This window comes from Opisthocomus hoazin, chromosome 11 (assembly GCF_030867145.1).
Source record: "Opisthocomus hoazin isolate bOpiHoa1 chromosome 11, bOpiHoa1.hap1, whole genome shotgun sequence".
NCBI classification, from domain to species: Eukaryota; Metazoa; Chordata; class Aves; order Opisthocomiformes; family Opisthocomidae; genus Opisthocomus; species Opisthocomus hoazin.
In genome coordinates, this window is record NC_134424.1 from 10,711,372 (window position 1) to 10,723,613 (window position 12,242).

Sequence of the window (12,242 nt, forward strand, 5' to 3'; positions counted from 1 at the left end):
GTGGGTGTGTTTACAAGCTCCTGCAAGGAGACTGGCGGAAGAGAGGGGATTAAATTGTATCAGTGTTGGCGAAGATGAGAGTATCATGGATGAAGGTGGTAAAGAAGGACCTCATCCTCCCTTGGGTCGGAAAGCAAACTAAATATGGTTTAAAATTCTGTAATCTGATTTTTTTGGATTGTGGTAGTTATTTAATCTAAATGCTCTTTGTGGTTTTGACCCTCGTTTTTGAGCTTAACATCTTCATTGTCTTAAAAACTAGTGCTATCAACTATTAGCTGTGTCTTCCTAGTTTGTATTCAGAGAGCTTGTGATTTGGTCATGAATGAGGGCAGTAGGCTGGGTGTTGGGTGAGGTGAGCTCTGTTCGTCATTCTCCTAGTACCCTGCTTTGCTTTGTCCGCAGACCTTGTGCCTTAGCCCTCCTCTCTCTTCAGGCGTGACCATCTGACATTCAGTTGGGCTGGAAGTGTGCTCGTTCCCAGAACGTTGTGACAGGAGACACAGAAGTCATCCAGTCTGCAGAGTGTTTTCTGCTTGATATATCCCATTTGCCCATGCAAGTGGATCCTCTGTTTGTTCCAAGAAGCGTGTTAGTGGCACAGAGAATCGGCTCTGCGCTCTCTGAGCCTCCCCCCAAGCGACTGCTGTGTAACTGCTGAGGTGCCAGGTAGGCCCATTATTCTGCTTAGATATCTAAAAACCTCTCATTGCTTGGACAGGACTCCCTGTGTTGAGATGGCAAATGGACCCAGTGTTTGGGGGTTTTTCTGTGTCTACAGTGTGGGACGATCCGAGTGAGTTTGGGAAGTTTCCTGGTTGGTGAAACTTGTTCGGGCTTTGTGATGCTCTGAGGTTGCTGAACAAAGCTGTTGCACACTGGGCTATTGATACCTCTGTAGGAATTCTGTAGTGGGTTTAGATTCTCAAATAAGTTATTCCTTTAACATAAGATTTAACAGGTAAAGATCCATTTCTTCTTTAATCAAAAGGTCGATGTCGATGCAGATCAAGTCAAGAACTGAATCATTAACTCTAAGCAGGGTAGAGGGAGGGAGGGAGGGAGGGACAGCAGAGGTTTGCCTTCTCTGTCAAATCAAATTTCACATCTATCGTCTCCCAATATGGAGAGACGGTGCCTCTGCTCCACTGAAGTTTTATGGGAAGCAGTGCTGTGAAATGTGTGTGCTATTGATGTTGTAGGTAGCTAAGAAATCAAGAGGCAAATGAAACAAATGGAGACCAGAATTCAGGGGATAATATAATTAGCTCCTAGCCTTCATCCTCTCTCCCTGGAGGTTTGTATCTGCTGAAATCGCTGCAGCCCCTCACATTAATTGTACATCACATCTCTTCCTGCTTATTCTGTGCTGCCTGGTTGGGTTGTTGGAAACAGCAAACAAACAACTTGAGGAAGAGTAATGAAAATTTATGGTTGACATTTCCTGTGCTCTGAAGTCAGGATTCTCAAAGCTTGATTATGGTTTCCCCAGCAGCTACAGATTGTGATACTGTGGGAATATATTTGAGTAACACAACTAACAACATAGTAATGCAAAATGCAGACATGAGTAAGACACTGCATATATGCTGCTTGTGGAAAACGTAGCTTTGATTTTATGTATGTATTTTTACATGTAAAATTTAGTCACAGCATTGTTTTAAGTCTCTTGTATTTAATATAGTATCTCTTGAAACTAAATTATTCGGTTAAATGGAAATTTGTGACTAAATATGAGATGCCCATAATTCAAGGTTGACAAGTGCTCTACTGCTGAACCTCTTGGAACTCGAATTCATGCTGGTTTAGTTGCACAAGCAGAAGGCTTGTAGTTCTGATAAGTAAAGTCAAATATGTGATTTTTCCAATACCAGTGAGAATCTAAAATAAAAAAAAAATTGGCATTCTGATTCTTCTTGAATAGAGGCTGTCAAACTTGAGCATAAATTTCCACATTTGGAAGGTCATAAGTGTATATTGAGAAGGTAATAAAATGAGAGATTTTCTTTTATTTCTTCCCTCAGATGTAAGGCCCAAGCCACATCACATCCAGTAGAACCTACCTGAAGGGATTAACTAGTTTCACCATTTCGTTTGAGACTGTGTTGAAGATGGTTAAATTGGGTGTATGTGAGAGATCTGTTTGCGTGTCCTATTTTCCAAAGTCTCACTTAACAGCTGTGGTTCTGAAGCCATCTGGACTTGTGCAGGGTATCACAGGTTGCCTTTCTAGCTACTGTGGTCATAGTTAAGGGGTTTGTGTTTTTTATTCCTGTTGTTGAAAAGGATATGATGCTTTTCTGCAGCACTTCAGGCTGTTGGTAAAAACTTCATGTCATAAATCTAATTGTATCTCTGAAAAGGTCTGTAGCGAAGGTTATGGAGCCACTTTCCAAATGTCAAAAGTCTGGGGGCTAGGGTGCAGTGTAGTAAGCCAGTCTCCCAGGTTTTGGACCTCGCCTGTAAGAGCAGACTTGGCTTTGCAGGTGCAAGAGTCACAGTGGATCCAAACCAGGCATCTGCACAGCAGAATCTTCTTTAGCTGGGCCTTTGGGTCGGTCCACTCCTGGCTGTTTGATCACCTGTATGATGTTGATGTGGCCTCTCTTACAATTTCTTAGGCAACAGAAAAAATTGTTTTTCCCCCCTTAGGAGACAGAGCTCAGATGAAATCGAAAGAACGATAAAGTTTGGAGGAGAAAAAGGAGCTGCAATTGCTTTCCTGGTCTGCACAGGGCATTAAGATGTCCGTGGACATGAACAGCCAGGGCTCTGACAGCAATGAAGAGGATTATGACCCTAATTGCGAGGAGGAGGAAGAGGATGAGGATCCTGGGGATATTGAGGATTATTATGATGGGGTAGCTAACGACGTGGAGCAGCAGGGAGCAGATGCCTTTGATCCAGAGGAATATCAGTTCACCTGCCTGACTTACAAGGAGTCCGAGAGCACTCTGAATGAACACATGGCCAGCTTGGCTGCCACGTTAAAGGTGAGGAAAGGTTTCTGCACTAACACAGGTGTAAAGTAAGTCTGTGATTAAAAAGGCAAACACTGAGCATACAGTTTGAAATAAAAGGTGTGGTGATATTACTGTTACAGGGGGTTGGAGGAACATTATTGAAGGTCCCTGGTTCAGAACTGACTCAGACCCTTAAAATTGTTGCATACTGGTTCCGGGGCCTGAAAAATCTTCCTTTCTGAATGTTGGTTCGTAAAATTACTTTTTTGTCACAGAGCTGAGCTTCATGACAAAAATTCCTGAGTTATAACTCTTTGCGTTAGCACAATGCAAAGAAGATATATAGAAAAAAACCAAACCAAATCATAAATGGTGCAGATTGGTACACCCGTGTTTGAGAAGATAACTGACAGATAGGAAGACATGCTAAAACTCTGTAATTCTAACAAAAACACCTTTCTTTGTTGGTTCTGAGAGAATAATCATAGACTTTCAAAAAGACAGATCAGCTGTCACGCCGGGTATTAACCCTACTGCCGCAGTGACAGCAATTAAATTACAATGAACTTGCCAGCTCTTATAGTGACTAATTCATCACAGAAGAGTCGCACTCCAAGTCAGCTCCATGGTATTATGCTCAATAAGACTTCTGTGAAGTTTTCTTTCTGTGTGTGCAACTGATTACTGTAGTTCAGACTAGTAATAAAAACTTACTGCCTTGCCAGTGTGTTTTGGTCCCAGTGCAAGTCAGAGATAAACAGTTTCCTAAGCTCTAGGTGTTGACACTGGGTGAAATTACCAATGCATCTGCTTTGTAGCAGGTCTCCTAGTGCTTGTTCTTCTCTGGAACAACCCCTGAAAGCAGGACAGGTGATCACAGCATATGAAAAAACATGTTGGATATGTTTTGATTCCTATTCATTTGGTCTGAATTGAACCTAGTTTAAAACAAAAAACATGAGGAGGCTCTCTTGATCCTTGTTTGAACATCAGTGTGTCCTATAGGAACAGTGTATCTATAAACCCTATAAGCAGTAGGCTGTAAAGTGCACCCATACTTTCTGCTGCATCTCGAGCTGATTTTGCCGTCTATTGTGCTTGTTCCCCTCATTCACCATCTCAGAAAATGAAGTTTTACTCTTTCTTGACTGTCAAACTTGTGTCTGTGATTTCTTCAATCAGCTCTGAATGACTGCTGTTCCCTACAGATTGTAAGAAAAGGGAGGCGAAAGAAAAGAGCAAATGAGAATAGTTCGTCAGCACTTTCGATCCAGCTGCCAATTGCTCTTGGTTCTTAGCGATTAAGTAAAGATTTAGAATGGCTTTTCTGCTCCTTATTGTTTGCTTTCAAATGGAGCACCCTTCAAAAAGGTGACCCCTCCCATATTGTTCTCTTGAATTAAATTAAAAAAAGCAATACTTCATATAGTCTTTAAAATCAGGCTTCCAAAGTTAAAATAAGTTTTCCAAGAATTCTGAAGATCTCATTGAGCAAATGTTATAGCTGACCAGATAATACCAACCTGCTAGCTGGAATCTGGCCCCAAATATGACCCAAGGAAGAGAACATTTTAGATTCCTTTTATATCAAAAATATGCCTGCATATTTGCTTAAAAGTGAAGTGCTACACATTTTGGGTTATGCATGAGAAGATAAAAATAAATCTGTGTAGAAACCTGAAAAACTGATCTTGTAAGTCACACGCTAAGTCTTTAGCTCCTGAAGTGCCGCATTAACTCGCTCTTCACTAGCAACGGTGGTGCAAGAATTGCACTTTTCTTGGAAATCTGTTGTGTATCTGCAGCATGTGCTTTTTGTTTCCTGGTATCCTTGCTTACAATACTTCAGCAACCCTGTTTCTTCCTTCCCCTCTCTTCCCCCAAGGAAACTTGTCATTTTGTTAGTTTTCTGAGACAAACTGGAGTGGAAAGAATTTGCGTTGCATTAGCAAGCATGAAGAATAAGGAAATTGAATAGAACATGTTGAAGTATTTGTTATCATTATTTTCCATTGACTCAATGGATATGAATAAACAGGGACAGACTTTTGTAAGAACTGTGTGATCTTCTTTCCTCTAATTAGCTTGAGCTCTAAAAACTTTTATTTTCTTTTGAAGGCTACCTTTCGTAATGTCTTGGGATGGTGATTGTTCTTTTGGAGTGTGCTAGTTCATTTTGTTGATTTCATCTTCTTTCTGCTGTGATAGCTAGTGGTTATGTAGTGCTTTTCAGCATTAGCTTGTATTTAAGGCAGAGTGGTTACCTCTGACAGGGAGAGAAGAAGGTAAATTAAAGACTGTCTTCAGCAGGTACAATGTTGAAGGCAGTGCATGACATGGTATCCAAGCAATTTGCTATCACATGAAGTGAATAGACTAATACAATTCCCTAAAGCATAGAAAAAATGAATGCAGTAAATTGGCTCAAGGCCACGTTTGAATGTTCTGCTGCTGTATATTGTAATTAGGTGATTTGCTTTCTGTCAGACTGGGAGGGGTTTATATCGAGCATGGTTTTTCTCGGTGGCATATTGTCGACAAACTTTTAGGACTGGAAAAAGGTATGCAGAGCTTTACATATTCGTACTTGCAATCTGTACTGTTACTAACTAATAACAATCTAAACAAATAGTATTTGATTTGCTCTGCCGGTTAACCCTCAACATTTTTTTAAAAAACTGTTTTATTCATCTATTTCAGGCTGATTGTTCAATTCCCATTTTCTTAAAAGCATTGAGGTAAAGGGCGATCTTCCCTGGAAACCCTCTTGGCTGCCTTTTCTCATTCCTCATGAGATACAGCTGACCTTGTTCTTGCTCCTACTGAAGCTAAACAGACAGCTGAACAAACCTTGCAGTGGGTGGCCAACTTCAGGTCAGGTGTGAGCACCCTGCATGTGTTTAAAAGTTTGAATGCAACATCAGAAGAGACAGCCTCTTCAACAAAACACTTGTCTTTGTCTTTAACTGGGGCAGATACAAAAATTGGTTAAAATCTGAAGTCTGGTAAAAGCATGAAACCCAGCATATAGGTAGATGTATGCCCTTCTATCCCTTACTGACATAGGAAACTTGTACCTTGAATTCTTCTGACTTGCTTTCTATCAAGTGGGAATTCTGAATAGCAAAATTAGTACAAACAAGGTAGCACTAGATCCTGCTGTGTGTCAGGCCTGCAACGACAGCAGTGGTTGTCCCAGAACTGTACTGAAGCTAGAGCGACTTGCTGAGTGGTACTCTGAAAGTTTCTCCTCACTTTGGTTTTGGTAAGAACTGTGAGTGGATCCCTGCTTTCCAGGAGAAAGAAGAGGAAGTGTTTGCTCCTTGGTTAGTGCTGTTAATCTGGAGGTCTACTTGTGGAGGGTTCAGTTAATACTTCGACTAAAATTAGGACAGGCTATCTCTGTTGAAACATGCCAGAAGAGAATCTCAAACTAATGTTATCCAAAACTGTGATTCTCTCACCAAAAGGCCTGTGAATTGAAGCAGATCACTTAATTCCCCAAAAGGTCACTTGAGCAACACTCAGCACTCATTAAGGACGATACTCTTGAAAGCAGAAGGGCATCTATTGCCTGCAGACCAGCAAAGGAATGTTCAACACTTCTTTTTTTTAAAAGTAGATGCAATTATAAAATCCAGTCTCTTTCAAAAATAATGAATTAAAATCATGTAGCAATACGTTTGTTTTCAAGATAATGCTGTCAAATCATCATAGAGTCCTGGAGTAGCAGTATCAGTACATGCACACAAACAGTACGATATTCAACAGTTATACAAACAAAGTTGACCCTGTCACTGGCGATCAATTAAGTGTGTGATGATGTCATACTGTTTTTGTTTGTGAATGACACTTCCTGGCTCTGCTGAGGGTCTCCGTACAAGCCTGGAATATCTGTGCCGTTCCAAATAACTGGCAGTGCTTTCTCTGTTTCAGTGATGAGATGGATTTGTCTAGTTTTTACTGAATTTTTTTAACTGGTGATATAAACCACCAGATAAAACAATTGCAATTAGAGTTTATGAAAAAATGTTACCTTGACTTTAGGTCTTTCTAGAGGCTGATTGTCAGTCATGAGGAAGCCAAGGTGTTTCTGTACATACAAGGTAACAAGGAAAGCTAGTCGTGTTGTTTTACAGGCAGTTGATACTGATGTGGTCTTTCCACTAAAACCAAAGGAACTGTAAAACTGAAGAACTTAAAATTTTCAGTTCGCTAATGTGAGTAATCTGCTAATATTTACCAGACAGCAAAAAGCTTGCTTCCCTTGCTCCTTGAAATAACAGCTTGTGATATGTTTTTTTTTAGCCCCGTCTTGTGAAGAATAAAACTTGGTAGATGCAAAAAGTATTTGGTGTCATGACGTAGTACTGAATCTGTTAATCCATGTTATCGCTACTGATCTTTGAGACAAACCAGTTTTTCATATATTCTTGCTCACCTTGTTGATGTCTCATCTTTTAATGTGACCAAATTAGTATTTGCAAATAAAAACACAGCCCTCTGAAACCGTTCCATGCACTCAAATTGCGCTGACACAGAACAGTTAGTTCGTAGAGCTGCTTGGTGAATGCTGGCAGCGGTCCTTTGCAAATACCATCTTTAGCAGATCCAGAGTCATGTGCGTGGAGATTGGCAGCCCATGTGAGCAGCTCTACACGAAGGAGTTGGTGCTCACAGAATGCCTGTGCAATGCAATCGCAGAAAGTCTGTAAAGAGCCAGATGTGAAGACACTGGTGTGTGTGCCTCCCTGTATCGCTGTGCAAACCACAACCAAGTGTGTGGGATGGGGTGCTTATCCGAACAAACCTGCAGTGTTGCATAGTCATCCTTTTTGATGCCACAATGACTTCATGGAACTTATATGCAACATAAAATGGCAGACATAAAAGACTAGCTGTACCTAAGTACCTCCAGTACAGGAGAAGCATTAAAGCCCCTGGAAATATTAAAATGCAAGTACATAAGAAGAGTTTGGAAGTCTTATGTTCAAAGTTAGTGTCCATAAGAACCAGCATTGGTAAATATTAGTATATATTACTAAACAGCTAGTAAATATTTAAATATCATTTATGATAAATGGTGGATCCTGATAGGCAAATTAGACTTCTCCCCAGAACCGCTGTGGTGCTGTTCGGCGATGATAACATGCCATTTTGAAGTACCTGTAAACCATAGATTAGTCGGGACATGCGGGTCTGTATCTGTACCATGTTCTGTGTTTTAATAGCAAGCCAGTGTTGCGTGGAGTATCCAGTCTGAAGTTGTAACCCTAGGGAGCGCACACATTTGAGACGTACCTTAGTCCGTTTCCTGCTGCTTGTTCCCAGGCAGAAAGATCCTGGAAGTTCTGCTATACGAAAGCTGTGTTGTTGCCTACCAGGTTCTCAATGCCTGTATTTTAGTAGTGTATTCAACATCAAGAGGACATGAATAAGTCTGTAACTGCCTTCAGTGTGTGTTTTATTTTGGGTTCTAGAGGTTTGTTTGGTTTTTTGTTTTGCTTTTTAGCGTAGTAAGTTTTCATAGACTTCTGGTCAGCAAGATAAGAGAGCTGGCTGGAGAGCCCAGACCTTGCAACCTTATGACAGCTTCATAAAGTCATTTGAGGAGAGAAATCAGTTTTGTTCCTTGTTGCCCAGGACTGCTGAATTTCTCAACTTGATTGGAAAAATGAGCCACAAATGTGGAGGGGTGATTATAGCCCACACATTTCTTTGTGATTCACGCCTTAAGTGTATCTTACAGCCAGTATGACTCTGCAGTGAGCAAAAAAATCTGTTCACAGCTGTTGATGAGTATGATCTTGGTGGGAGGTAGAGGCAAGACATAAGTCATTAAAAATACCGAAACAATCTTTCAGTAACTGTTTCATGTTGCAAGGGTACAGCTGGACGACATGATCACAGGAGTGGCATGAAGCAGCTGAAGTGCATCGCCAAATTTGCATGGTGCGCCTGTTAAGGATGGCGCAGCAGAAATGAGCTACTTTGTGAAGCGCTGTTTTACAAAGCAGATGTTCCACCTCTTCGTCTCCTTATAACAAGCGAAAAATCCCCTTAGAAGCTGGGATTGTCAAGTAAAGGACTCTGTTATTTGGGACTGAACAGGGATTACTCACCGCAAAGTTACCTAAGCACTGCACTCTGCCTGTGCGTGCTGCTGCGGCTGCGTGCACGCACCAGTGCTTTCCGGTTCCTGCTGGCTGCCCTGTGTCCTGAGCCACTGGTCACAGTCGTGTGGATTCAGGTTATTACTTACCCTTTGCTTTCTCCCTGTGTGTCCTCTGCATCCTCCCTTCCATCAACCAGAAGGAATTGTCCACTTCTCCTGTGATTTGCTGGGAAGGCGCCTGGGCAGGGGCTGGGTGCCGCAGCAGGGTGTGTTGCTGGGGGCTTTGGCAGCGTGCAGGGCGCGCAGTGCGGCGTGCACTGGGCGCTGATGCTCAGACACTGTGTTACGTTGGAAAGAAGAACTCCAGTGAGTACAGCTGGGGAGTCTCATGTCAATCTTCTATCCGTGTGCTGTCTTACAGCTTGCTTGCTGCCTTTCTTTCGCTCTAAATCTTTCAAAGAAGGAATCTCGTAGCTATTTTGTAATAATGCCTTCTGGCATACAATGTTGCTTAAGTCTTTTTTCTTTTCTTTTTTTCTTTTACTTATTGCTGAATCTCCTCAGGAAGAATAGCCTAACAGCTTGAGAAGTACGTATGTTGAGATTTCCTAGCTGAGTCCTACTGATCCTGTTTGTTGGCAGCTGTAGCTGAAGTTGTTGCTGTCTTGTGTAGGAGAACAGATGGATTAAAGCAATATGTAAGTGCAGAGAAGGAGTTAGAATTTAACCTGAGATCCCCTTTCTTCAGGATGTGGCCAACTAGGTTGTGCACTGACGGCTTCACTAAAGGCGTGTATCACACCAGCAGTGTTTGCCATTCCCAGACTGCACGCTGTCTCCTAAATACGCTTCTAATCTTGCGGACTGACACCAGGTCTCTGCATGCCAGAGGGTGAGTAAAGGGGTGCAGATAAAAAACCCTGTGGTGAAGCAGAGCTCATGTAGTGCTCTTTGTCAAGACCTTTCCTTGTTGTTGAGACTGCAGCTACAGACTCTAAATTGCATTTCTTTTACTGGTGCAGCCGGCACTCTGTAATCAGGAGAGGGACTGAAATGTCATTCAAATTGTAGGCAATACTGTGAGTGAAACCTAAAGATGGAGGGCTTTTTCTCATATTTCTTTAAGGCAGGGTTATCTGATTTTGTTGTAACTATGTCTTTTTTCTGATAACTGAAATTAATATGAGTTCAGTTTTGAAAACAGCTTTCTAATGCTCAGAAACCTGTAACAGATATGGAGGACTTTGCCACCAGACTTTGAACACTTGGGATGTTTATGGCAGGTGCTGTTAATCACAGCTCAAGCCCCTGCATCCTCAGGAGTTTTCTGCCGGGATTGCATATTGGAAGTCTGCTTAAAAGAGGTGTAGATCAAAGCAAATAAGAAAATGCGGTCCAAAAAAAGCTTTCTGGTTGCTCTTTTGTTTCTTCTTTATTCCTAATATTTCTGCAGTTTTCTGAGAAATCCTTCAGTAAAAACAGGGCAGTTGGATAGTTTTTCCAGTGGGGCAGGGAGGGAGTCAGATCTACATTCCACATGAGCAAAGAGTGTAAAATAGTGTTTTTTCCCATTTGTGGGTCACTTTCTTTACCTCAGTATCCTGAAGTAAAGCATGTCTGAAAGTATTTTTTTCTTCAGCAAAAGTATTTGATACAAAGTGTGTTTTCTTTCAGAGGTGTTACTGTTCTCTACTGCAAAGTACATTTAGTCTCCTCTATTTTGACCATCATTGCTCACCAACAGCAACAATTCTTGCTCTCTATGTTTTTACTGTTGTAAAAAATTTAAGAGTGCGTTTTTAAAAGTTTTGATGCAACACAGAAACTGAGATCTTCCCAAGTTCTTAGCTTCCTTATAGCAATAACAAAAACTATTCATGGATTAAAAGAAATGCTTCTCAATATTGATCCTATTTGCTTAAATCTGTTTGTGTAAAAATCTTTCATCAGGGGAAACACAAGAAATGGAAGCTGCATTTCTTTATGCCAGGTTTGTGTTCATCTCGACCAGACATTTCAGTGCAACCCTGATCTAACAGGAATTGTCAGCTTGGTGCAAAGCCACGGGATGTCAGCTCCAACCAGATCGTAATATCCCCCAACTCATTCTGAATTGAATCTCTTTGAGAATCGTATGATGATTCTTATTTTAAATTCCTGATACCATATCTCTGCGAAAATGAGGATTGAAAGACACCTCCAAAAAATAGGCCATCCTTCTGAGAAAAGTGAAATGAACTCATGAGATATGCATGCAACATAAATATGCATGAGCAATTTCTGTAGAATGTAAGCGCTACAAAAGACAATGTTTTTTTGGCTTTTAGGAAACATTTCTGTCTGAATTAGCAACTGTCAGAAGTGGCATGGTTGAAAAGATTCTGTGCTGTAGAGAGATGAATCTTCAGCTCTTCAAACAACTTATCTAGGGAAACAAGATCAGACATAGAGCTCTCCAAACTCAGCAAGGTACCTGCAGAGCTTCTATGCAAATTCTTTTGATATTGTCTTGTCCTAGAGAGTGCCAGACTCTCTCTCACACTTCACAAGTGTGAGAATTTTGCTTATCTTTGAGAGTAAAGAACCCAGAAGATAAATGGAGATAGAAACAGTAAGAAAAAAAAATACTGTGCTCTCTTGCAGAAACTGCGTAGATGCGCGTTTAATGCGATGGCATTATTTCTTTGTTCTACTTTCAGTATCTGATTTTGTCCAGCACTATGTAAATTTTTCAGACTTTTTTTACAACTCCTGTAGAGTCTTTCCCTTGTGCAGAGCAGCTTCCGCTTGGCACCCTTCCTGGGTGCATAGACACTGCGCCTCGCTTCCAGTGCAGTGATAAACATTCGCGTTTGGTGCCCATTTCTGGCAGTCAGTAGCCTTCTGTCACTGGGAAGTCAGAGTTAAGCTGCTGGAGGTTTGGAAGAGGCTTCTGAGGTGACCAGGTTCCTGTTTTAAGGTGAAGCTGGAAATTGCAGATTGGATGAGATCCTCTCTCTGCAGGTTTGCCACCCCATCGTGAAGAAAGAAGGCTGGTCTTCAGCTGGAAATTTTCCAGGTTCAGATTTGGACTGAGCTGATCTTTGATATTAAAGTTTTAAGCTTGTGGTGAGAAATGGGGGAATGAGAATGAGGGAACAAAAGAATTATTTTAGCATGACTAT

At 41.3% G+C, this 12,242-nt stretch overlaps 1 protein-coding gene across 6 annotated transcripts in view; it reads left to right on the plus strand.

Moving 5' to 3' along the window:
• Positions 1–12,242, plus strand: part of ARIH2 (ariadne RBR E3 ubiquitin protein ligase 2) — a 32,433-nt gene that overhangs the window by 1,455 nt on the left and 18,736 nt on the right. For 2 of the 6 annotated variants that reach the window (XM_075432948.1, XM_075432951.1), the window contains exons 2-3: positions 437–669; positions 2,653–2,993. The exons of 1 other annotated variant lie outside the window; for it this stretch is intronic. In XM_075432948.1, coding sequence (XP_075289063.1) covers positions 2,745–2,993 — 249 coding nt within the window. In that variant the 5' untranslated portion in view covers positions 437–669; positions 2,653–2,744. Of the gene's footprint in view, positions 1–405; positions 670–2,652; positions 2,994–12,242 lie in introns of all 6 variants that reach the window. 3 more of the 6 variants (XM_075432949.1, XM_075432950.1, XM_075432952.1) reach the window with 2 other exon arrangements.